This window comes from Ahaetulla prasina, chromosome 11, assembly GCF_028640845.1.
Source record: "Ahaetulla prasina isolate Xishuangbanna chromosome 11, ASM2864084v1, whole genome shotgun sequence".
Classification (NCBI taxonomy): Eukaryota; Metazoa; Chordata; class Lepidosauria; order Squamata; family Colubridae; genus Ahaetulla; species Ahaetulla prasina.
In genome coordinates, this window is record NC_080549.1 from 6,413,561 (window position 1) to 6,439,530 (window position 25,970).

The 25,970-nt window shown below is 43.9% G+C and overlaps 1 protein-coding gene across 2 annotated transcripts in view; it reads right to left on the minus strand.

Annotated features, from left to right (window-relative positions):
• Positions 1-508: 508 nt before the first annotated feature.
• The window catches only part of LAMP2 (lysosomal associated membrane protein 2), a 29,586-nt gene continuing 4,124 nt past the window's right edge, over positions 509-25,970 (minus strand). Inside the window, exons 2-9 of one of the 2 annotated variants that reach the window (XM_058197147.1) lie at positions 23,611-23,726; positions 21,637-21,847; positions 18,667-18,828; positions 16,516-16,727; positions 12,730-12,849; positions 10,563-10,632; positions 8,322-8,489; positions 509-2,349 (exon numbers count right to left, since the gene is read on the minus strand). In XM_058197147.1, the coding sequence (XP_058053130.1) occupies positions 2,213-2,349; positions 8,322-8,489; positions 10,563-10,632; positions 12,730-12,849; positions 16,516-16,727; positions 18,667-18,828; positions 21,637-21,847; positions 23,611-23,726 (1,196 nt within the window). In that variant the 3' untranslated portion in view covers positions 509-2,212. Of the gene's footprint in view, positions 2,350-4,601; positions 6,332-8,321; positions 8,490-10,562; positions 10,633-12,729; positions 12,850-16,515; positions 16,728-18,666; positions 18,829-21,636; positions 21,848-23,610; positions 23,727-25,970 lie in introns of those variants that run through there. The other variant, XM_058197146.1, reaches the window with a different exon arrangement.

Sequence of the window (25,970 nt, forward strand, 5' to 3'; positions counted from 1 at the left end):
CCACTGCAAATGAAACATTTCCTTAGGTATCAATGTGATATATACATATACATATACATATATGTGTGTTTTCTGAGGTTTTCGCGAGTGTTTGTATGTAGCTCTTTGGTTATTCGCGTTTTCTCCCGCGTAAAATTGGAAGTGTCTTGGCGACGTTTCGTCGAAGTCTCATTCGTCATCTTCAGGCTAGGTGTTTACAGCTTCGTGCTCGTTTCTCCTAGAAGTAAATACCTAGTAAATACCTAGCCTGAAGATGATGAATGGGATTTCGTCGAAACGTCGCCAAGACACTTCCAATTTTACGCGAAAGAAAACCCGAATAACCAAAGACCTATATATATATATATATATGTACGTATGTATATATATATATATATATATATATATATATATATATATATATATATATATATATATATATATATATATATACCCTGTGTAACTCATCCCACAGCACAAAGGCAAGTGCAAAATACACTCAGTAATGTGGATAGTTTTTTTTGTTTGTTTTTAATTTTCAAAAACATCAACATCCGAGTATCACATAAATGTGGAGGGAGAAATAAAAGGAAGAAAATGGACTGAGGGGGAAGGAGGGGAAGGGAAGGGGAAAGGGGAAAAAGGGAAGGGAGATTTACACAGGATTATAATCCCCTTGACGCCTGCGTTTGGAAACCATGAAAAAGATAAAGCCAACAATAGCCAAGACACCAGTTAGCACACCCAGCACAATAGGGATGACAAAGAGAATGTCAGAGCTTCTACATTCTTCAGCTGCGGAGATAAAGATGGGAGAGAACAAAACAAAACAAAACAAGAGACAGAGGGTTAGTTAGTGACCAAAGCAAGTATTGGCAGGTAAAGAGCAAATAACCTGTTTCCCTGAAAAGAAGACCCAACCGGAAATTAAGGCCTAGCATAGTTTTTCAGGATGCTCGTAATATAAGCCCTACCCCCCAAAATAAGCCCCAGTTAAGATCGTCAGCAGACAGAGGCGTTTAGTACTGTATTTCCCCCCCGAAAATAAGCCCTAACTAGAAAATAAGCCCTAATGCGTCTTTTGGAGCAAAAATTAATATAAGACCCGGTCTTATTTTGGGGAAAACATGGTGGTAGTATTCTTAAATTTAATTTATGTTGGGCAACGGGTTGGTGGGTTGGTCTTAACCACTTGGCTCTTAAGTTGTCTTTCTGGTTGATGGGGTTTCCCAACTGAAAACTTACCAGACAGGACTAATTTAGAGGAGTCCCTCTCTTAATCTGCATAATTCCTAATCTGCAGTTCTCGGTAGCTGACCTTGTGGGTAGACAGATAGATAGACAAGGTCCAGAATGGTTAATCGCCCATCCCAGCCTGATCCATGCGGCTGGTTAAACCAGGTTGTTGGTTTATGACGACGAAGAACATGTAGCCTTTTTCAATAAACCGTGGCTTTGCACATACATACATACATACATACATATGTATGTATGTATTTATGTATGTATGTATGTTTGAAATTCTGGTTGGCTTCTTTGCAAGGTGGTTGAACCGAAGCAGCGGAGAAAACAAATGCAGGCTACAGTATTTCAACACCCTCAAAAAACGAAAAATGAAAGTTAAAAGATAAGGATGAATGGAAAACGATGGGTAAGAGACTGTGCATTCAAATATGTGTATGAGAAATAAAAATAAAAACCTTTTTTTTAAAAAAAAAACCCGCTTTAGTTGTAGAGAAGTGACATCAACAGCATTTTACAAAACTCCCCGTTTCAAAAACACGCTTTTTCGTAACGGTGTACAGAATGAAATATATATATATTTCAGAAGCAAGCCCCCTGCATCTCTTTTTTTTCTTACGTTTTTTTAGTATAATTCTTCTTTCTGTTCCTTTTGGAGCCCGACCAAAAATGATGCTATGAACATATGAAGGTTATACAGTATTGGCCACATTTAAATCACCCCTTAAAATGGGCAGGTCCTTTTCTACGCTTCTATTGGCTTAAATCCAAATTCAGGAGAAGTCTCTTCTAAGCTTATCATATAATAAGCTGCCAATCCAACAACCATTAACCCCAACGTCTTTCTGTCAGTAAGAACACCTCTTTTGTGCGGGTTTTTTTGTGTGAAAAGAACAAAACACATGTGAGACATGACACCTTTCAGGCCACAAATCCTTCCTCCTTGGCGGTTTGAAAAGGGAAGGCTTCACCCTGCATCGGTGTTCCGCCTCTAGATCTGTCTATAGCCAGCACGATGCCGAATTTTGGTACAATATGCCATCACCACCAGCCAAATTAAGCCTACCAAGGCTATTGCCAGCAGGAGTGGCACAAAGAAGTTGTCGACCGTTGGGATGCAATCTTCAGCTGGATGGAGAAAGGGTGATAAACAGAGTTAAGCAGGTGAGTTGACTTCTTGGAAGAGAACATCATTCTGGGTCTCTGGCCCAACTGTAGATGCCAAAGGCAGCTCACCCATGTTGCTCACCCACACAACAAAACAGACTTCCCCTGTTTGCAAAGCCCCCGGAGACCTAGGGAGCTCAACAAAAGTCCAAGCTTACGGAACATGTTACGGTAACTAGATGCTCTCCAGAGACATAAAACTCAATGCCCAGCCAATATGACTTTCTGATTGGAATTCTGGGACCTCAAGAGCCACAATTTGGAGGATGTAAACATTGGCAACAGCTTCTTGTCAACACTCAGTAAGGAAAGGACAACTTCTCTTGTCCACCGCATTGCTCCAAATGTTCCTGGGGAGCTGGAAATCAAAATCAGGAAGCAAGATTCCTTCCCCAAAGACCTCCACCAGCAGGAACTCTCCAGCTGTGGTGGTCGGGAAACCAAGTCGTGGCTTTAATAATAAACTGGGCTGAGGTTTCTCCAAGAAATCATTTTTGCAGCATAACCGATAAGGCGAACTCTCTAGACATCCCGATGAATCCATCTTCTTCCTCCTGGGCTAATTTAATTTCCATTTATTTAGCCATTTAGGCGAACAACCAACACCATTTGCTTTGGTGACAAATTCTAGCTTTGTAGCTCTCATCATGAGGAGCAGAATAAGCTCCAATTATTGGCTTCGCCCAATAGACTAAGTTACAACTAAACAGACCATGACGGCTCAATGCATGGGACTGAAGAGCACCAACCCTACTTGGTTAATGTAAGTTTCGTTGGAGCAAAGATATTTTTTTTTACCTCCAAATGAACCGTATATTCTAAATTCTGGTAACTGACATCCAGACATCTTAATTTACTGAGTTTGAAAAATAACTGGGGGAGCAACACAAGCCTTTCGTATCCAATGAGTAAAGGTAAAGGTTCGCCTTGCACATACTGTATGTGCTAGTCATTCCTGACTCAAGGGGGCGGTGCTCATCTCCGTTTCAAAGCCGAAGAGCCAGCGCTGTCCAAAGACGTCTCCATGGTCATGTGACTGGCATGACTCAACGCCAAAGGCACACGGAACGCTGTTACCTTCCCACCAAAGGTGGTCCCTATTTTTTCTACTTGCATTTTTTACTGCTTTTGAACTGCTAGGTTGGCAGAAGCTGGGACAAGTAACAGGAGCTCACACCGTTAGGAGGCATTAGGGATTCGAACCGCTGAACTGACGACCTTTGGATCGACAAGCTCAGCATCTGAGTCCCTTACTATCTATCTTACTATCTAGTATCCAATGAGTGCTTGCTTATTAATCTATAATTGAGGTCCAGACCAGAACAAACCAAGGAGGAGGAAAAAGCATTTTCTTGTATTGATATGTCTATCTTGAGAAATGCTTAAAGCTAGCTTCTGTCTTTGCTCAAATTCTAAATCTAAATAATAATAAATAAATAAATTGATCACAACAAAAACCCACAACTTTTGAAGGCAGGCTTCCTAGGATCTAATCTCCTTCTATCAATAGTGGAGCTCGGCTGATACACATCTGCCCCCTACTGTCCAAAATGATTGGAATGACCTGGCTTACATCCTCATCTGCAAACAAAACCTCTTCCTGGCCACCTGGGTGATGAGGCCAGGTGCTTAGTGAATTCCAACCTTACAATCATGGAGCCGAAATTCTAATGAAGTCAGACTTGTCGATGGTTTACGTTTCAGTATTGGCAGCCTCCCTGATTAGGAGGCAGTGCTTGGTTGAAAATTTGTGTGTAATTTGTTAAGAAGGTAACAAGAACTGACTCCTTATACAGGTGTGTCTCAACCAGGGCAACCTTTAAGATGTGTGGACTTCAACTCCCAGAATTTTTTAAGATGCGCGGACTTCAATTCCCAGAATTCTTTAAGATACGTGGATTTCAACTCCAGAATTCTTTAAAATGTATTTCAACTCCCAGAATTCAGAACGTTGGCTGGAGGATTCTGGGAGTTGAAGTCCACACTTTTTAAAGTTGCCAAGAATGAAAAAAAAACCCCAACAGTTTACATTAAAAGACGCCTTAGCCAAACTGAGGCTCATGACAGATAATAATCAATAATAATAATAAACAATTTTCTGATGCAGAGCACAAAAACGACTGGGAGCTTGCTTTAGATTCCAGTTGAACACGGGCAAATTGTCTTCAAAGACCACATTTCTGAAGAAAGGTTTTCAATTAAGCATCACCAAATTTCCTCATGAACAGAAGAATTTTTATTAGAGAACTATGTGCAAACAGTCAAATTCCTACACAGAAATACAAACATAATAAAGACCATAGTTGCTCCAACAGTTAAAAGCAGACATTTATCAGAATTGACACAGGCCCATTACTCTATTGTTCAGACTTTAAGTTGGGTGCAAATCCAACAGAGGCATTGATCTATTTTCAAGTGAAACTACACGCTTGGTTCGGTCTTCGTAAATATCTATAGTAGCATATAAATAACGTTTTCGCAAATATATTAACTGGTATTTGTTAACCAACACGCACATACACAAAAAGCTGTTGAATCCACAAAAGGAGTAATGCAAGAGTGATTCAGGTGCAACCTTACTTACGGTTGCACATTGAGGAGAAAAGCAAAATATTAAATGAAGGAAGGTTAGGACTATGTTTTTTAAAACATGCATCCTTATAGGGCTACTGATCACTTAACTGTTAGTAAACTAGGGAGTTTTAGTAGACTAAAAGTGCCTTAAGATCCAGTTCTGAAATTGGTTTAAGTGGCAGAGAAGCCTCACTGCTATGATATTGGCTTACCAATCTTTCATGGTCTTTGCATTATTATCAGGGAAAAAAATAAAACTTTAAACAGTAGCCCTTTGCACACTGTTTTTGTTAAGAAGTCTTACAATGCGGGGGATTTATGCGCTAAAATTTTAGAGGCACTTCAAGGAGCAACTTTCTGAGACTAAGAGCCTCAGTTCCATTTACACATGGCTGCAGATACAAAAAGTGCAAAATCTGGATTTTTAACAACGCCTGTCTTCTATTTGCACCCAGCTCATAAGTAATTAAGACCTTCAGCTAAAGAGGAATTTAAATCCTTGGACATCTGCTACACAAACTAAGGACACCTAAAACGACCATGTTCTCGTTCTATTTTTGTTTTTGTTTTTTAAAAGAGGGTAACGAACTCTTTTCGCCTGGTACACAAAAGACAGGATTATACCCACTCCTCCAATATTTAAAAACGTTGCTCTTTTTGTTATTTTAAGTCTCAAAGAGCCAAGAGGAGTTTTGGAATTAGTAAACCTCTATCAAATTGGTACAGAGAGAGAGAGAGAGAAAATGCATTAATTAAGCTTATTCAGGCTGAAGTAGTTAACCCAACAGATTTGTCTGGCGTCATGAGCTGAAAGAAAACCTTGTCGGTAGACCTAGAGTCCCAGGTTACAGTTGTTATGGCAGCCAGGTTAACCATCGGTTTGCACAAAACGCAGCATTAGCAAATGCCTTGATTTTTGCACCCCTATTTTGCGTTAACATCCTAAAATTGAGTCTGGTTAAAACCAACCCTTCTTCTCAAAAATGACTTATTGACTGACTGGGTACAACAGCTCGACATAACCCTATTTCAAGCTGGAGTTTTGTTTCAGAGCCGTTCCTAAGCTCTCCGATGCAGTTTGCAAAGTCCTTCTTACAATTAGACGAGATCGATTGTTGGCTGTGTTTCAGGGGAGACGGAGTTCCCCGTTATTTTAAATAAGAGTCCCCAATTTTACAGTTGGCTTCTATGTGGGAAACGGGCTTTTAAGACTGAAGAACAGTCACACCCTACAGGGTCTGATAGCCGGCGTACGTTTTCCTTCGGCCAATTAAATAAGTAGTCACTATTATGACAACCAAACCCGCAAGGGCAGCTCCAACTATAATTGGGATTAGAACAGTGTCATCATCCAGCGAACATTCTCCTGCTATAATGAGAAATGGGGTGACAAAAAGAAAGAATAAAAAAATCAAAAGACGTTTGCTGAAAAGAGAAATCTAGAGCGTCAGTATTCACATTACAAACCTAAGTTAGAGCATGGGTCTCCAACCTTGGCAACTTTAAGACTTGTAGACTTCAACTCCCAGAGTTGAGAACTCTAGGAGTTGAAGTCCACAAGTCTTAAAGTTGCCAAGGTTGGAAGCCCCTCAGTTAGAGAATCCAGTTCAAGAGATGCTTTCATAATATTTTTCCGTGGAAATTGGGGGGGGAAAAAAGAGAGAAAAGAACAGCTGACCAATCTGCAAGATGCCAAGATGGCCTTTGGGCAATGACTGGAATAAAATCTGACCAGAATCTCAAATTTCCACCAGAATTCTTCGTGAACTTTTCTTTTAATATCATGGTTTCTCCCTTAAGACTGTTGCCATTCCAGCGAGAAGTTTTACAAGCTCTTATCATGGGGACAATCAAAACCTCGTGAAATCTGACATCATTTTCTAAATTACGGGGTTGCTGCCGCAAGTATCTTGGAAAAATTCTGGCTGTCTTTGCATGCCAATTTACCAGCTTTTAGATTAAAAATTTCCATAGATGCTTAAAAGTGATGCAACTTACATACACACACACACAGACACACAATCATACACACACACACACACATATATATATTTCAAAATTTAGATTAAGAGGTCAATCCGGGCTTCAAGTCAATCTTCTCTCAGTCCTGTTCATCTGAAAAGTTTTGGCTCCAAAAAAGATGATTATGAGACATACAGAATAAACTTAATTCAACAACAAAGCTACGTTTATAGTGTTTACGAATATATTTATCTTGTTTCAAGGGTCCCAAGAGTCTGAAGTTCTTAAGTGTTTGGTTTTTTGTTTTGTTTTTTAAAAAATAGATATTCAACATTGTTATGAGAAGTGGGACATAAGGGTACTTATCAGCTTGAAAGTTCTTTGCAAATTGACCCAAGTATTTTCGCAGCAGAAATCTTGATTTTTTTAAAGGAACAGGCTACGGTTTTAATGAGATATATCCGTTTCTCTCCCCTTTATGGAATCCACTCCTCTTTTGATATATATCCCAAAGCTGTTGTCAGCATCAGTTCTTATTGTTATCGTTAGATTTTTATCTATTCTCTAGCATTCTGGCTCATGCAGTTCAGGGACTGAAGGCCACCCCAAATTTACAGCCATTCCTTCAGCAGTGCAAAACTGCGCTTTGGAAAATAGTGGCTGAGAACTGGTTTTTGCACTTAAGTGACTGTCACAGAATCCCTAGAATATGATCAAAATATGGGCGCTTGGCAACCGGCAGGTATTTATGAGGGTTGCAGTGTCATGTGAGGGCTACTTGCGGCCTTCCAAGGTGGCTTCTGACAAGTAAAGTCAGTGAAGCAAAAAATCGGGCATGGCTCTCTTTAACAACAGCCTCCTTAAGCAAGAGAAATTCCGGCTCCAGTTTTGGTTGTAAGCCGAGGACTAAGTGTTTCCACATTTAATTGATTGTCCCTTCGATGTCCTTTCAAAGGTGCTGTTTTCAAGAGGCAACTGGACCTTCTGGTTTTTCTTGGAAGACGTTTCGCTTCTCATCCAAGAAGCTTCTTCAGCTCTGACCGGATGTTGGGGAATGGAATAAACACAAGGCACAACCGTGGAGAACAAACAAACCTATCAGGACTAGATTCTGCCTCGAAAAGACAAAGGCCGCTTTTTTGAAGGCAGCAAAGTCCACATTTGCAAGGAATATAAATCCTTCCATTCCCCACCATCCAGTCAGAGCTGAAGAAGCTTCTTGGATGAGAAGAGAAATGCCTTCAAAGAAAAAAACCCAGAAAATCCAGTTGCCTTTTGAAAAAAAAGCCTCTTTGGGACAACCATGACCTGGATGACTTGAGAACCTCCGTAGACATTTTGTCCCTTGAATTTTTAGATGGAAGAGCCCAAAATCTTCCTTGGCTTTTCTCGCTTACCTGCTGAAAACTGCCCTTCTTCCACTTCAAATGGCTGGATCTTTAAATCAAAGATGTTTATTTTATAGCCAGGGCTTACGAAAATCGATTCTTCTTTTCGGCACAGGTAGGAGTTTCCCAAGGTGGTTTCCCAGTTGTCGAGGGTGTGATTTGAGGCCAAAAAGGTAGCTGAAGAGGAACAAGATGGTAGGTGAGAGTTGGCTGAAGATAATGTGTCTATTTTGCTTTATTTTAAAAATTATCTCCTGCCTTTTTCTAAATAAACAATTAAAAGGCAGCAAACAAATCAAATAATTCTTCCTCCTCCTATTTTCCCCCACAATAACCACCCTCTCAGGTGGGTTGGACTGAGAGAAAATTGGTCCCAAAGTCACCCAGCCGGTTTTCATGTCTAAAGCGGGACTAGAACTCCCAGTCTCCTGGTGATTGGCCCAAAGTCACCCAGCTGGCTTTCATGCCTAAAATGGGACTAGAATTCAGTGTCTCTGGCTTTCTAGCTTGGTACCCTAACCACTAGATCCAAGTGGCTCTCTATATATCCAATTTAACCACCTGTTTTCTTTATTAAATAGCAGAAGCTATATTTTACCATACACCTCTTTTGCAAGAGGGAGATTATGCATTTCTGGTTGGCCACCGTAAAAAAATCCCAAAGAGTCAAGGAAAAAGATTCCCAGATAATCGGGTCATATTTATAGGGAGTTGTTCAATAAAACATCTCTAATCATTTCTTTCTTTCTATTTAAATGCTTTTGAGTTGCTCAATCTACTGTTTGATTGGGAGCTACTTGATACACATTCAAGGAACCAACCGATTTGTGTTTTGTTTGCACCATTATGGAGTTACAATTGTCTGCTTATTAAAAATAAAAGCACCAAACGGGTCTCTAAGAAGCCAGAGTCAATGAAGCACTGAAAACAAAGAGAAAGGCATTTTTGCTGGGGTGGTTTTTTTTTTGGAAACCATTTCAGGTGATGTTTACTTTCTCCAACCAACCTAATTTTTGGTTTCCTGCTTTGTCGATGACTCATTGTCCCTAGGAGCTGGGTGAGGAAAGACAGTTACAATATCCTCCTCAGAGAGTCAATATCCTAAATTTGTGCCATTCCCTTTTGTAGGATTCCTTAACAAAACGTTTTTGTTAAAGAAGTGCAAACTTTAAAAAGCCAAGCCCCTGTTTTATGGACACGTGGGCTGCCAGAAATCTCTGGTTCAAAACACAAAGCAAAAGACATTCTACAAGGTAGTCCTCAATGTATGGCTGTCGTGGAGCCCCAAATTTCTGTTGCTTAAGTGAGACAACTGCTAAGTGAGATTGTCTCCCTTTAATGACCTTTCTTGTCACTACAAAGTAAACAATTGTAGTTGTTAAGTTAGAAACCCGGTTGCTCAGTGAATCTGGCTTCTCCATTGACTCTATCATCATCATCTTCATCATCACAACAACAACAACAACAACAGAGTTGGAAGGGACCTTGGAGGTCTTCTAGTCCAACCCCCTGCCCAGGCAGGAAACCCTACATCACTTCAGACAAATGGTTAACCAATCTCTCCTTTAAAATCTTCCAGTGTTGGAGCATTTACAACTTCTGCAGGCAAGTTGTTCCACTGATTAATTATTCTAACTGTCAGGAAATTTCTGCTTAGTTCTAAGCTCTCCTTGATGAGTTTCCACCCATTGCTTCTTGTCCTGCCTTCAGGTGCTTTGGAGAATGGTTTGACTTCCTCTTCTTTGGGGCAGCCCCTGAGATATTGGAAGACTGCTATCATGTCTCCCCTAGTCCTTCTTTTCATTAAACTAGACATACCCAGTTCCTGCAACCGTTCTTCCTATGTTTTAGCCTCCAGTCCCCTAATCATCTTTGTTGCTCTTCTCTGCACTATTTCTAGAGTCTCAACATCTTTTTTACATCGTGGCGACCAAAATTGGATGCAGGATTCCAAATATGGCCTTACCAAGGCATTATAAAGTGGCACTAACACTTCACGTGATCTTGATTCCCTCCCTCTGTTGTTTATGCAGCCTCTGCATAAACGACCTTCTGACTCTGCTGGTCAGAAGGTCGCAAAAGGGAATCACGTGACCGTCATAAATAGGAGTCAATTGCCAAACGCCCGAATTTTGATCCTGCAACCATGCAGATGCTGCAGTGGTCATAAATGCTGCAGCATTTTTCCAGTGCTGTTGTTAACTTCGGTCACCGAATGAACGGGTTGTAAGTTGAGGGAGCCTCACGTACCGTTTAGCGATTCCATCATACTGATATCCACTCCTTTCAGATAGAATTTTTCCGAAGAGGTAGAATTTTTCTGTTTGACAAAACGAAACCCGGTTAATACAACGGACATAATTTTACCAAAAATACTTTTCAGGGGAAACCTAACAGCACAAACATCATCATGCTCATTTAATGACCCTATAAGTCCTTGCGAGGCAGAGTCTGGGCAACTGAATGGAGCTAGCAGAGTATTTACTGGCCGGATGCCCTTCCTGTCACCGATGCGGAGTTTTGTTCAGCAGATATATTCTCACAGTGCCGAGAGAGAGAAACATCTGCCTCTACCTAGAATCGAACTCACAGTCTCCTGATTATGGATGCGAGAGGTCCATCTCTAGGCTACTGCACCACAACTAACAGCACAAACATACCGTACAATTTTATTTTATTTTATTTATTCTTGGGGAAGAGGGTGGCTTACGGAAACCTTAAATGTTGTTTCTGAACTCCCCGAGCCAGGCCCCCTGCCAGAAAGTGACTCGGAAAGTGAGGGGGAAGGGCCATCAGGTCTTACCTCTGGAGCACCGGCTTCCCTGGCTCAGCTCCAGGAGCCAGAGGCAGGCCAGGTGGAAGAGATAATGAGGCCTCTGTCCCCTGACTCTTTCCCCCCCCAGGCCACGCCTCCAGATCCGGCTTATGGCAATCAGGCCTGGCTGGACCCTAGGTTTTGTAGGCAGGAGAGGTGGGAACAACAGAAGCAGGGGTGGAGCAGGCCTAGAAAGTGCTGAGTCATGGAGCCACACCCCACAGGATATAAAAGCAGCAAGGGCTGCTATACCACTTCGTGGCAAGCAAATCAACTGCTTAGAGGGAGAATTAGAGCTGAAGTCCTGTTTGTTCCTGGTTTCCTGGCTGACTCATCGGCATCAAGAGAGATAACAGAGACACTTGGCAGACGCTCGCTAGTTTGCTGCCAGAGCTGATAGTTGCCGGCTAATTAAGTTGTCGCTCGTGTCTCCCGGACTGCGGAGGGGGACAGAACATTAAATCTCTGAGAAGTATCAGCGGAGAAGGGGGAAAAAAAAATCAATTGCATGTTTATTTCAGTGGCAATCCACTGAACCCAATTCACTGAACCCACCGAATCATTTTTCCTCCCTTTTGTTCGATGAAAAACCGACATGTTGGTGTCACTCACTCAAATGCCTTTTAGCATGGAAGTAGATGTAACGAATGCCTAACAGACTGAAGTCCCCATCGGGTATCTCAGTGCTGCTGGGTGTAATCTGACCCTGCAACGGGCTGTTAATTCGTGACTCAATGAAAGCGATCCAATTTTGAAAGGATTGACTGTCAAATGAGCCGCCGTGTCTGCAATTTAAGGCTGGAGCAATAATTCTGGAAGAAGCTGGTTGGAATCTGTTTGCTTCCCTCCAGCGCAACCGAAAAGGTTTCCCTGTTTTCTCTTGCAGAGGTTTCTTGTTCTATCAGGAAAGGGCGAATCAACTCACAGGAGGGAAATACGAAACTAAATAAAGTCGACACATGAATTGGTACATGCCCTGGTGGCGCAGTGGTTAGAGTGCAGGCTACTTCTGCTGCCTGCCGTCTGCCTGCAGTTTGGCAGTTCGAATCTCACCAGGCTCAGGACTGACTCAGCCTAGATCGTTTTTGAGCCGTAGTGGCGCAGTGGTTAGAGTGCAGTACTGCAGGCTACTTCTGCTGACTGCCGTCTGCCTGCAGTTTGGCAGTTCGAATCTCATTAGGCTCAAGGTTGACTCAGCCTTCCATCCTTCCGAGGTGGGTGAAATGAGGACCCCAATCGTTGGAGGCAAGAGGCTGACTCTGTAAACCGCTTAGAGAGGGCTGTAAAGCAATAGCTATTGCTATTTTCCTTCCTTCCTTCCTTCCTTCCTTCCTTCCTTCCTTCCTTCCTTCCTTCCTTCCTTCCTTCCTTCCTTCCCTCCCTCCCTCCCTGTAAATAGAATGCAGGCAAACTCTGCCCACTGTGAGCAGTTCTATCCTGACTGGTTCAAAGTTGATTCAGCCTTCCATCCTTCTGAGGTGGGTAAAAATCAGGACCCAGATTGTTGGGGGAAATATGCTGATTCTGTAAACCGCTTAGAGAGGGCTGTAAAGCACTATAAAACGGTATATAAGTCTAAGTGCTACTGCTACTGCTACTTACCACAGCAAAGAGGAAATCAATCTTAGTGTTACCGTCACTCAACCGAAGCACGGCGGTTGTCTTGCCACAATTACCAGAGGCCACCGTGCTGTTTGGATTGAAGTTGATTATTGTGGTAACCTGGAAAAAAACAAACAAACCAGAAGCATTTCAGCGCCCCTTCAAAGCTAGTTTCTTCTGCGTCATTAATCCCCATCCACAAAGACCTTCACGCTTTGAAGCTCATAAAATTATTTCCAATCTGGTTGACCAACAGAAGCGGGATGATTCTGTCTCACCGCACACACCTCTCATGGGTGGGAAGCCCAACCAAAAATATTTGGGCTCTGGGGCAGGGGTCTCCAAACTTGGCAACCTTAAGACTTGTGGACTTCAACTCCCAGAATTCCTCAGCCGGCTTTGTTGGCTGAGGAATACTGGGAGTTGAAGTCTATAAGTCTTAAAGTTGCCAAGGTTGGAGACCCCTGCTCTGGATTAGGGTTAGGGCAGGGGTCGGGAACCTTAAACACTCAAAGAGCCATTTGGACCCGTTCCCCACAGAAAAGAAAACACCGGGAGCCACAAAACCCTTCCCGTGCCTGACTATTTCTTGAGCGGCCATAAAACTAGCATATGTAGTTGAATTAAATGTTCTGTTTTCTTCTGAAACTTTACTTTTCTTGGATTTATCCATAGTTGGCCTACCGGAGATGGAAAAGCCCAATAAATCGCATGACGGCAGGTGTTGCACATTGGCGATTATGATGCATATTTTGAGTGACAGGGAGCCACAGCAGAGGGGTGAAAGAGCCACACGGGGGCTCCAGAGCTGCAGGTTGCTGACCCCTGGGTTAGGGAGTTAAATTCTGAAAGTTGAAGTCCATAAGTCTTAAAGTTGCCAAGAGACCCCTGCTCTGGGTTAGGGTTAGGGAGTTAAATTCTGAGAGCTGAAGTCCATAAAGTCTTAAAGTTGCCACGGTTGGAGACCCCTGCTCTGGGTTAGGGTTAGGGAGTTAAATTCTGAGAGCTGAAGTCCATAAAGTCTTAAAGTTGCCACGGTTGGAGACCCCTGCTCTGGGTTAGGGTTAGGGAATTAAATTTTGAGAGCTGAAGTCCATAAAGTCTTAAAGTTGCCAAGGTTGGAAACCCCTGCTCTGGGTTAGTGTTAGGGAGTTAAATTCTGAGAGCTGAAGTCCATAAGTCTTAAAGTTGCCAAGAGACCCCTGCTCTGGGTTAGGGTTAGGGAGTTAAATTCTGAGAGCTGAAGTCCATAAAGTCTTAAAGTTGCCAAGGTTGGAGACCCCTGCTCTGGGTTAGGGTTAGGGAGTTAAATTCTGAGAGCTGAAGTCCATAAAGTCTTAAAGTTGCCAAGGTTGGAGACCCCTGCTCTGGGTTAGGGTTAGGGAGTTAAATTCTGAGAGTTGAAGTCCATAAAGTCTTAAAGTTGCCACGGTTGGAGACCTCTGCTCTGGGTTAGGGTTAGGGAGTTAAATTCTGAGAGCTGAAGTCCATAAAGTCTTAAAGTTGCCAAGGTTGGAGACCCCTGCTCTGGGTTAGTGTTAGGGAGTTAAATTCTGAGAGCTGAAGTCCATAAGTCTTAAAGTTGCCAAGAGACCCCTGCTCTGGGTTAGGGTTAGGGAGTTAAATTCTGAGAGCTGAAGTCCATAAGTCTTAAAGTTGCCAAGGTTGGAGACCCCTGCTCTGGGTTAGTGTTAGGGAGTTAAATTCTGAGAGCTGAAGTCCATAAGTCTTAAAGTTGCCAAGGTTGGAAACCCCTGCTCTGGGTTAGGGTTAGGGAGTTAAATTCTGAGAGTTGAAGTCCATAAAGTCTTAAAGTTGCCAAGGTTGGAGACCCCTGCTCTGGGGAACTCAGAGCTGAAGAAGCTTCTTGGACGAGAAGCCAAACACCTTCAAAGAAAAAACAGAAAGTCCAGTTGCCGCTTGAAAAAAAAGCACCTTTGGGACAACCAGGATCTTGGATGACTGAGAATCTCCACAGACATCTGGGGAACTCAAAATCTCTTCCAAAACCCACATCCCACCTTTATTTAAAAAGGTGTGACGATGGTTAGGAGCCATGCCAGAACCAAGAAACGAACCACGTCAAAGTAAAGATCCTATTAAAATATCAACCCGGCCAACTTTTCAAAAAATAATAATAATAATAATTCAAATTTAGCTGAGGGGAAAAAAAAAAAAAGAGAGAACCTTTTGCCCTGAGGAAAAAAATATAGAAGTCATTTCTAAAAGGAGGGTGTTCCTCAAAGCCGGTGCTGCCTTTGCTTGCTGATTTAAAAGAAATTTATTCTTCTATAATTAATCCATAATTAATCAGCAAGGCGCCTTATAGTCTCAAGGAATCGGGGTTCCCAGACAGCATTCCAGACAAGATTTCGGGAAAATCTACGCTCCCTCTACTGGTGGAGATGGACACCCAAAAACTACTAAAGCTCTTTTTATTTGTGCGTTTAATAACATGCTTAACCTGAACTGCAACTCTGGCTTGCGCGCAATCAGCAACAGCAATGGGGAAACACGTGGTTTAAAACGAATGGAGCAATTAGCAATCTTTTACGAGTTATCTCCCTACTGTGGCCTGCTCTTGTTTTTTTAGCCAAGCAGGGATGGTAAGCGGAAGGAAAAAAGGGTTAAAAAAAAATAAATCAAATTTTTAGTTGTTTTTATACATTTTTAAGGGTCAGGTCAGAGCAAGGATTCTCTTGGCAACTGAGAGCGCTGGCTTTTTATCATTTAAGTCTCCTTTTCGTGCAGATATCCAGGCCTGGGTTCACACGAGTCTTTCAGTTTCCTCTCCTAGGCATAGGATTAAAGTTTTTCCATACTTCTATTCTCTCTAACTTTACCATAAAAGGAGGGGGGGAAAAACACCACACCCCTAAAGCAATATTCAGCATTTTTACCACCCAACGTTAGCCACATTCTCATGAGAGCTTTCAGAGAACCTCAAAATTGGGGTTAAAGTCAGCCCAGACATTGCCAGCTTCTGTGTCTCCTTGTGGTAGACACCATTAGGATCAACACTGTTGTTGTGGCAGGGCAACGTGGGAACTCCGAGGGGGAAGAGGGAATGGAGCTGGCAGAGAGAGAGAGAGAGAGAGAGAGAGAGAGAGAGAGAGAGAGAGAGAGAGAAAGGCAGAGCCTGGGTCGTCCATTAGCCCTCAGATGGAGAGTCAACAGCCCCAAGGTCTGGAGGTGGCTGATGAGGAAGAAGAGGAACAGCTGGGTCCAGTGCCCGACCCATGGCTATGCAGAAGGCAGAGGAGAGGAGAACAGTGGAAATCTATGGGCCGGTCCTTGGGAAGGAAGAGCCACCACTGCTAGCGAGCCCGCATCCTAACTCTGAGGATAAAGTGCAGGGAGTGGAGAAGAATAGAATAGAATAGAATAGGAATAGAACAGAATAGAATAGAATAGAATAGAATAGAATAGAATAGAATAGAATAGAATAGAATAGAATAGAATAGAATAGAATATTTATTGGCCAAGTGTGATTGGACACACAAGGAATTTGTCTTGGTGCATACGCTCTCAGTGTACATAAAAGAAAAGATACGTTCATCAAGAATTCTAAGGTACAACATGTGGCAGACAACTATTCATCTTCTAGCTGGATGGACTTGTTAGCCTGCGAGAGAAACTTTTTGGCCAGGGCTGGCGGCTCTCCTAATTAAAGGAGTTCACGTCGGAGAGTTTATCGTGTTTGGGGAGCTGGGTCAGAAAACAGCTGTGAGACACAACACTTCACAACGGGCGAAGGAATAACCAAGACAGCATTATCTGTTAAACCTGTTGGGTGACGTTCAGCTGCAAACCCATGTTTGCCAAAATGCAGGTCACCGGGCCAGTTTTGACGGTGTAGCTTCCCGGGGCAGGTTTCTCCTCTGGTTGGATGGTGGGAGACGATGGCGTTTCTGTGGCATTTAACTCTGCGGTGCCGGCGTTGCCCGATCTGCTGACCGCAGGAACAGTGGTTGTCATGTCATGATCACACAGAGTCTCTGGAGGAGGAGGGAGAGAAATTTGAAACAGGAGCCCATTCTAGAGAGCGCTTAAATTTGTATCCGTCACAGTACAGGTAATTCTCAACTTACGACCACAACTGAACTCGAAATATCTGTTCTTAGGTGAGGCAGCTGCTAAGCGAGTTTAGCTCCCGTGTTACGACCTTTTCTTACCACAGTTGTTAAGTCTCTGGTGGCGCAACAGGCTAATGCAGCCTATTATTAACAGCAACTGCTTGCAAGATTGCAGGTTCAAGTCCCACCAGGCCCAAGGTTGACTCAGCCTTCCCTCCTTTATAAGGTAGGTAAAATGAGGACCCAGATTGTTGGGGGGAGCAATAAGTTGACTTTGTATATAGTATACAAATGGATGAAGACTATTGCTTGACATAGTGTAAGCCGCCCTGAGTCTTCGGAGAAGGGTGGGATATAAATGCAAAAAAAAAAAGTCAACGACTGCAATTTATTAACAATACGGTTGTTAAACGAATTTGGCTTCCTTACTGACTTTGCTCAAGCCGCAAAAGGTGACCCCTTTTAGACCATCGGACACTGAACACGTCATAAATAGATGCGTATTTATAATAAATGCATGCCAAGTGCCTGAATTTTGATCATCGGATGATGGCCGTGTGAAAAAATGGTCGTAAGTCACTTTTTTCACTGCCATGACAGCTTCGAGTGGTCACTAAACAAATGGTTGCAAGTTGAGGCCTACCTGTATACGACCAAACCCAGTATTTTTTCCCATTGGAAGCCCTGAACCTACCGTAGTTTCTCCAAGCTTTGGAAAACCTGCTGGGGATTATGGGAACTGAAGTCAAAAGTTTAAGGAAAGTTATAAACTCTGGATGCTCAATTATATTGCAACATTTTCATGGCCGTCTACAAACAGGGGTGGGCTTCAAAAATTTTAGCAAGGGGTTCTCTGCCCGGTTGCTGGGTGGACGTGGCCTAGACGGTCTCCTGCACCACAGCAGCAGTGTGTGTGTGTGTGGGGGGGGTGGTTTGCCCTCCCTGGGCTCTGGAGGCTTTGCTCAAGCCTCTGGGAGGGCAAAAACAACCTCCCCAGGCTCCGGAGGCCAGAAACGAACTTCCGGTAGGCCCGTTTTTCTCCCTCCCTGAGCCTCTTCACACACCCTGCACTTACCTGCATCCAAAACAGGCTGGATGGGGACTCCTGGGAGGGGTGGGGCAGGGTGGGCGGGGCCAGCCAGGAGTGGGATTTAGGGGTTCTCTGAACTGCACAGAATCTTAGCTAGAGGTTCTCCCGAACCCCTGAGAACCCCCAGCAGAGTGATGTGTGGACTCCAGAGCCTGACAGTAGTGAGGCAGAGGAACAGTAGAAGCCTGTTCCTAATGCACGCATGAGAAGAGCTGCCAGAAGGCAAGAGCAACTCAAGCAAAAAGGACAACTTGGGAGTAGGGCCAAGAGATGATTGGCCCCTCCCATAAGGCTTAAAAGACCAGCAACGGCGTTTGGGCTCTTTGCTGGAAAACAACGTTGATAGCTTTGTCTTGTTGCATTTGTGTTGTATCGGCGTCTTCGGAACTTTTGCCAAGAAAGGCCTTTGGCAGTTTTCCTAATTGGACCAAGGTTGGTAATAGGACTGAGGAATGGTGTTGGGAGGAATTTGCTTTAATTTAGTTGGACGACCCTGAGAATGAGTTAATTCTCAGCTGTTCTAATAAAGTTTGTTTTTACACTGACTGAGTTTCCTACTTCCTACTTGGGCCTGGGTCACAACACACAAGTCATAAAAGGGCCATTGTTCTCCACCCCTGCTTTACGGGAACACGTCTCTTGCTAGAAGGAGCCACCTACTCAGAAGCGTCCAACTGAAGGCCTTGATTCTCAGGATAAGAAACTGTTTACTTTTTCAAATGTGGACGCTGGCCAATTTGCAAGACCGTCGAGTACTCTTGAGCTACTCACTCTCGCTACTCAAGCGTCCATCTTGAAGGAAAGCTTGCAGAGTTACACTCTGGAACGTCTGGGTGACATCGCCACTTTTCACAGTATCCTCAGTGCCACAACTAAACGCTGTGTTTAGCGGAACCGGGTTGGCAGGAAAATTGGCCACAACGGTTATTCGTTCTGTAAAGAAATCAACAAGTTTGGGTCCAAGGCTTGCAGATATAGAAACCTTAAATGTCTACGGAGATTCTCAACCATCCAGCTTGTGGTTGCCCCAAAAGTGCTTTTCCAGAAAGGCAACTGGATTTTCTTATTATTTTCCCCCTCTGAAAATGTTTCGCTTCGCATCCAAGAAGCTTCTCCAAGGAACTTCAGCGAACTTCTGAACAGAAGCAGCTTCTTGGATGAGAAGCGAAACGTTTCCCAGGGAAAAAACCTCTAGAAAGTCCAGTTGCCTTTTGGAAAAGCAAAAAGGAAAAAGGTTCCCTTCACACATGTGCTAATTGTTCCTGACACTAGGGGGCAGTGCTCATCTCTGTTTCAAAGCTGAACAGCCAGTGCTCTGCGAAGACGTCTCCGTGGTCATGTGGCCGGCATGACTAAACACCAAAGGCGCACAGAACGCTGTTACCTTCACACTAAAGGTGGTCCCTATTTTTCTACTTGCATTTTTTTTAACGTGCTTTCGAACTGCTAGGTTGGCAGAAGCTGGGACAAGTAACGGGAACTCACCCCGTTACGCGGCTCTAGGGATTCAAACCGCTGAACTGCCGACCTTCTGATCGACAAGCTCAACGTCTTAGCCAGCGAGCCACCGCGTCCCTTTGGGATAAAATTCCTTGCAGGATACCGGAGGCCGAGAAAGACAATGGCGCCCATTTGAACCAACCTAGCAATCAAGGCTTGCAAACCACTCATCAGACTCCAATTAATGTGACAAGATCAATCCAGACAGGGGGAAACGACTTTCTATCAAGATCCGTTGCAAAGAACTGTTAAGGGAAGGAAGGAGGAAAACACTTTTAGCTCACTCAGGAGAAACAGCCAAAGTGGCGTCTTGTGTATAAGATGAGGATCAAGAATTAAGTGCCCACTCAGTCTTGCTCAACTGAGCTCAGCCCTCTTCGTAGCACTCCTTATATAAAATGAGGAAACTGTCTTTCGGGCCAGGCCAGCTTAAATTCACAGGGAGAGGCAAAGAAAAGCAATAAGTAAAACAACCTGGAAGTCGAAGAGTAAGAAGCGTGGGGTTTTGCAAGAGAATCTTGCCACGTTCGGATTTTTGCAATAAGCTCAGTGGGAGGAAATGCAAACACCTGTTTTTTTCCCCCTCATGGCAAAACCTCTTCCACATAAACTGAGCACTTCGCACTGCGTTAAGACACCCAATTCTCCCCTTTGGGGATTGTTATGGGACAGTCCATAATCCTCATAAGATTCAGTAATCAGTGGTGGGTTTCTAACGGTTCGCCCTGGTTCGGGCGAACTAGTAGCGGCGGTGGGATGCTCTGTGCATATGTAGAAAGTTCTGCGCAAGCACAGAAGCACCGCGCTGTACGCGAGAGAACCAAGCGCGCACGCGCGCTCACAGTTCCGAACCGGTAGCGAAGCTAAGTGAAACCCACTACTACTTCAGTTCCAGTTTCACTTCAGTTATTATTATTATTTTTTTTTTACAAGATCGTTTCTCCTGCTTTTGATGGCCTTCTCGGAACCTTGAGGTAGGAACTCCACAGTGCCCAAATAGAACGAGTTGGGCCGAGATGAATTTTATAACTTCAAATTTCCACCCAGAGTAGGTAGAATTCAAACTTTTGATTTTTTTTGGGTTGCATTTTTAAGCACTTTAAAGCAGGGGTCTCCAACCTTGGCAACTTTAAGACGTGTGGACTTCAACTTCCAGAGTTCCTCAGCCAGCTTTGCTGGGAGTTGAAGTCCACAAGTCTTAAAATTGCCAAGGTTGGAGACCCCTGCTTTAAAGGAGCAAAACAAGGGCTTTTAAAGGTCTGTAGATGTTTGAAAGTCAACGGCGTGAATAAGACTGAAGGTTTATTCATTAGATTGATACTGTTCTTCCTGCAGGGGATGGGGAATTCTGGGAGTTGAAGTCCACAAGTCTTAAAATTGCCAAGTTTGGAGACCCTCTCATCTCGCTCTTTCATGCCAGGTCACACCCCCCCCCCTTAGCAACTAGATCACCTAAAAGCATGACTTGTGTCCTGAAGAGACCATGCCAAGCCACTTTAAAAGATGCTGCGGTTTTCCAAAGGCTGCATTTTTTTTTTTTAATGTGGAGTAAGAACTACAATTAATCACAAAACGACGAAACGATGTCTGGCTGAAATGTTCTAATTTTTCCTGTTTTGGGAAGGAGCAGGGGAATCAGGAAGGAGGTCCAGTTTTTTTTTTAAAAAAAAATATGCCAAATATATGCTTAATATCCCACTTTTGAGATATTTCCCCTGTTAAGATGGTGGACTATGGTGTTTCCAAGCTGTCAGAACCACACAGGGAAGGTCAGAGGTGCCGTTCAAAGACGCAATACTCCTTCAGTTGCTGAATGATCATAAGAACGGCAGAACTGGGCTTCAAAAATTTTAGCAAGGGGTTCTCTGCCTGGTTGCTGGGTGGGCGTGGCCATGGTGGGCGTGATGGTGGTGGGGCATTTTTGCCCTCCCCAGGCCTCGGAGGCTTTTCTTGAGCCTCTGGATGACAAAAATAGCCCCCCCACGCTCTGGAGGCCCTCTGCAGGCCAGAAATGGGCCCATTTTTGGCCTTCTTAAACTTCTAGTAGGCCCATTTTTTGCCCTCCCCAAGCCTCTGCACTTACCTGCATCCAAAACGGGCCGTGTGGGGACTCCTGGGAGGGCCAGCCAGAAGTAGGATTTGAGGGTTATCCGAACTGCACAGAATCTTAGCTAGAGGTTCTCCCAAACCCCCAGCAGCTTAACCCTAAACCGAAGCAACCTGAAGTCCTCCAAAACCTACCTTTCCTTTTAGCATCCGGAAAGAAGGTCGAATCTCCGGTGTTATAGATAAAGGTAATGACTCCTTGATAAGTGTCTTCGGTCTTTGTAAAACGGATGGTCCAAGAATTCCCATCCCCAAACTCAATAGAAAGGATGGGGCCCGAGGTGTCATTCCCACAAGAGGTTCCGATGTAGCTCAGGTCTTCCGGGAGCATAAACGTAGCCGTTTTCTGAAAAAAGATTTCAAATCAAGCCAGGAGCTTTTTTAAGCCAAATGTGCACGACACCACCAATGAACTCTTGGTGGAAACCATCCACATTCAAACATTGAGTTGGGTGATGACATGATAAAAGTAAAGGTTCCCTCGCACACGTGTACTAGCTGTTCCCGGCTCTAGGGGGCAGTGCTCATCTCCGTTTCAAAGCCAAAGAGCCAGCGCTGTCTAAGGACGACTCCATGGTCATGTGGCCAGCATGACTCAATGTCAAAGGCGCACGGAACACTGTTACCTTCCCGGCAAAGGTGGTCCCAATTTTTCTACTTGCATTTTTTACCTGCTTTCGAACTGCTAGGTTGGCAGAAGCTAGGACAAGTCACGGGAGCTCACCCCGTTACGCGGCACTAGGGATTTGAACTGCCGAACTGCCGACCATTTGATCGACAGGCTCAGTGTCTTAGCCACTGAGCCACCACATCCCTTTTAGATATTAAACCTAAAATTCCTCGCAGGATACCGGGAGGCCAAGAAAGACAATGGCGCCCCCTTATGCGGTGGCATGACATGATAGCAGTCTTCTAATATTTGAGGGGCCAAGAAGGCAGGTCAAGAAGCAACGGGTGGAAACTAACCAAGAAGAGAAGCAACCTAGAACTCAGGAGAAATTTCTTGACTGTTGGAACAATGAACCAGTGGAATTACTTGTCTCCAGAAGTCATGGGTGCTTCATCACTGGAGGCTTCCTTTAAGAAGAGATTGGACAACCATTTGTCTGACATGGTACAGGGGTCTCCTGCTTGAGCAGGGGGTTGGATTAGAAGACCACTAAGCTTCCCTTCCAACTCTGTTATTTTGTTAACATGACAAAAAAAAAATAAGGCATGAATTTTCAAATAAAACCTTTCCTTACTTGGTGGGTTTTTAAGGATGGGTGAAATGGTGTTTTGCAAGCACTCAGGGAGCACTTCTTAGAACAGGGGTCCCCAACCTTGGTCCCTTGAAGACTTGGTCCCTTGGTCCCTTGAAGACTTGTGGACTTATGATGGTTAATGTACAGAGATGATTGAAGATGTATAATCAATGTAAGATCGGAGCTGCCTGGCTACCATTTCAGAATGATGGGAAGGAAGGAAGTAGAAGAGAGAAGGAGGTAGGAAAGAGAAGATGAGGAAGAGGAAAGGAAGGAAGAGGGATAGAAGAGGGAGAAGAAAGGAGTAGGGAGGAAGGAGGAGAGGATAAGAGAAGGGGAGGATGGTCATGGAAAGTAGAAGAAGGTAGAGAAGGGAAGAGAGTTAAAGAAAGGGGGTGGTGACCGGGTAGGTCTGATTAATTGTATGTGATGGTACATTAAATATGTTATTGGATATGAATGTTAAAGTAAAACTTTTTAAGCAAAAAAAAAAAAAAGACTTGTGGACTTCAACTCCCAGAAACACTGGGAGTTGAAGTCCACAAGTCTTAAAAGGACCAAGGTTGGAGACCCCTGTCTTAGAAGTCCTTTAAAAGCAGCTGTTACTTTTTAAACATACAGACCCAGAAAAAGACACAGCTGCTTTAAAGAACTGCCTGCCCCGGCAGGTGCTGCAGCACACCTGGTCTCTCCCCCAGAGGCCTTTTGGAATTAAATCCAAAGGACTCCGCAGCCTTCTCGGTTGTTTAAACAGGATTGTTTGAGATGCTTCTGTTTTCAGGATGTCGAGGCTCCTCCATCTTGCCCACCGCTAGCTTAAATACCGGAAAAACAAACCAACGAACAAAAAACCAGGCATGCTTACCGATTCATCGGTCCCTTCGTAGGTTATCGAGAATTTCACCATCCATTTCGCAAACAGGCAAGACATGTTGGAGTCATCTTTCACCTCCAAATCTACCGCGTAGGTCTGGAAAACAACTAGAATATGGTTTGCCCAGTAAGCCGGTGTTACAATTCGTGACCAAACGTCTCACCCACGCTGCAAATTTAACTGATTTAATTGAGAACGGTTAAGCAGTAGAATGGTTTGCCTTCAGAAATTTTGTGGTTGCTCCATCACCTGGTGGCTTTTTTCCCTTGGGTGCTGAAAGCATGATAGCGCGCATGAATGTGCCCACGCCCATAATTCAGTGCCCCCCACGCCCTGTCCCCCTGCACATACGTACCCCCCCACACTCCCCCATATATGCGTGCACGAACCCCATCCCCCGTGCCCTGTTTTGGGCCTAGCAGGGCACCCTGAAGCCTCCAGAGGTCAGAAACGGTCTGTTTCCAAACTTCCGGTAGGCCCATTTTTCGCCCTCCCCAGGCTCCAGAGACTTTCCTGGAGCTTGGGGAGGGCACAAACGGCTTCCCCTGTTTCTCCGGAGGCCGGAAACGGCTCCCAGAGCCTCCGCACGAGCCCTATACTTACCTGGCATCCAAAACGGGCTGCGTGGAAACTCCTGGGAGGGGAGGGGCGGCGTGGACGGGGCCAACCGAAAATCAGCTGGCTGCCATGCGCGTGCGCGCTGGAGCTGAGCTAGGGCAACGGCTTGCGTGCCCGCAGAAATGGCTCCACATGCCATCTTGTGGCACACGTGCAATAGGTTCTTCATCACGGGTATAGGGTCTCCTGCTTGAGCAGGGGGTTGGACTGGAAGACCTCCAAGGTCCTTTTCCACCCCGTTGTTCCGTTCTTCATTCAGATCATTTTTATATTTAGCAATTATTCCATTTTTATTTATTCCCGTAGAAGGTTCACATTCAACTAACAGCTCGGAATTTATAAAGGAAAACAATTTCTGAGTTTTTCTGCTTTTCAGAGATTAATTGTGCAAGAAGCAAATTCTTACAACGTAGACCCAATTTATTCCTCAGATATTTTTAATCTGTGATCAGAGTTGGTCTTTGAGGCTATTTCCGATGGTGGTAGGGGGAAAAAACCCCTGAATGTTTTAATTTACATTTAAATACAGGTGTAACGTGGTTATGTATGAATTGCAAGAAAGAATAAAAGTTTTACACACTCATGATCATCTGTCTCCCTAAATTCATTTCTCTTTTGTGTTCAGATTATAATTATGTTTGAACACAGGAGAGAAAGTAGCCGCTTGTTAATGGAAGAAAAAAAAAAGAACTTCAGGAAGAAAATTTCCCATCCTTAATTATTTTTCAGTCATTCTGGTTTAAAACTGATTTTTATCTAGACTGAAGAATAAAACACCCACGCTTCATTAACTGTGACAAAAACACTGCTGATGAAGATGCTATTATAGAAACAAATATATGCATTCTCACCGTTTCTTGGAGGGTGGATGGAAAATCCAAGGGCACGCGCATACTTTAGAAGTCTCCCAAACCCATTTTATTTCTGCCACCCAATACTTAATATTAACTGGATGTCACTCCAGTACGGTGGTAAACTTTTGATGTAATTGCAACACACAAGGACATGCCCCACCCCATCTTTCCCAGAGAAAACTCCTGACACGAAGCTGAACAAACAGGTTTAAATGCAACTGAATGTCCTTCCCTCCTAATTAAGCTCATATTTTAATGATGAGTTCCCCCCCCCCCGTTTCAAATTGGACAACGTAATGTGAGGCTTGCAAGTTACATTTCCCCACCTGACACAGAAATACAATAAGAGCAACTTTTTTTTAAAAAAAAATGCTCGTTTGAGACAGCAACGACAGCGCTGTCTCTAGAAGCACTGAAATTGCAAGAAACGGGTGAAGATGCCAGAACAGGAACTCATGCAGAGACCAAATTCTTTCCAATTCTACTACAAAACTCCACAACAAAAAATGTAACTGGTACGGCACCCCTGTCCCTAAAACGCAAAGCAAGACAGTTATTCTATATGTAAAGACCAGCCATTTATTATTTCATTCTTTCTTTCTTTCATTCATTCATTCTTTCTATCATTCATTCATTTTCCTTCTTTCTCTCTCTCTCTTTCTCTTTCTCTCTCTGTTCATCTCTGATTCTTGGAGATTACCAGGACAAATCCCTACAATTTTGTCGGCAAGTTTTTTCAGAAGTGGTTTGCGCCATTACCTCCTTCCTAGAGGTGAGAGAAAGCGACTGGCCCAAGGTCGCCCAGCTGGCTTTGTGCCTAACGTGGACTAGAATTTATGATATCTCCATCTGTGGCCTGGTGCCTTCACCACTACAACC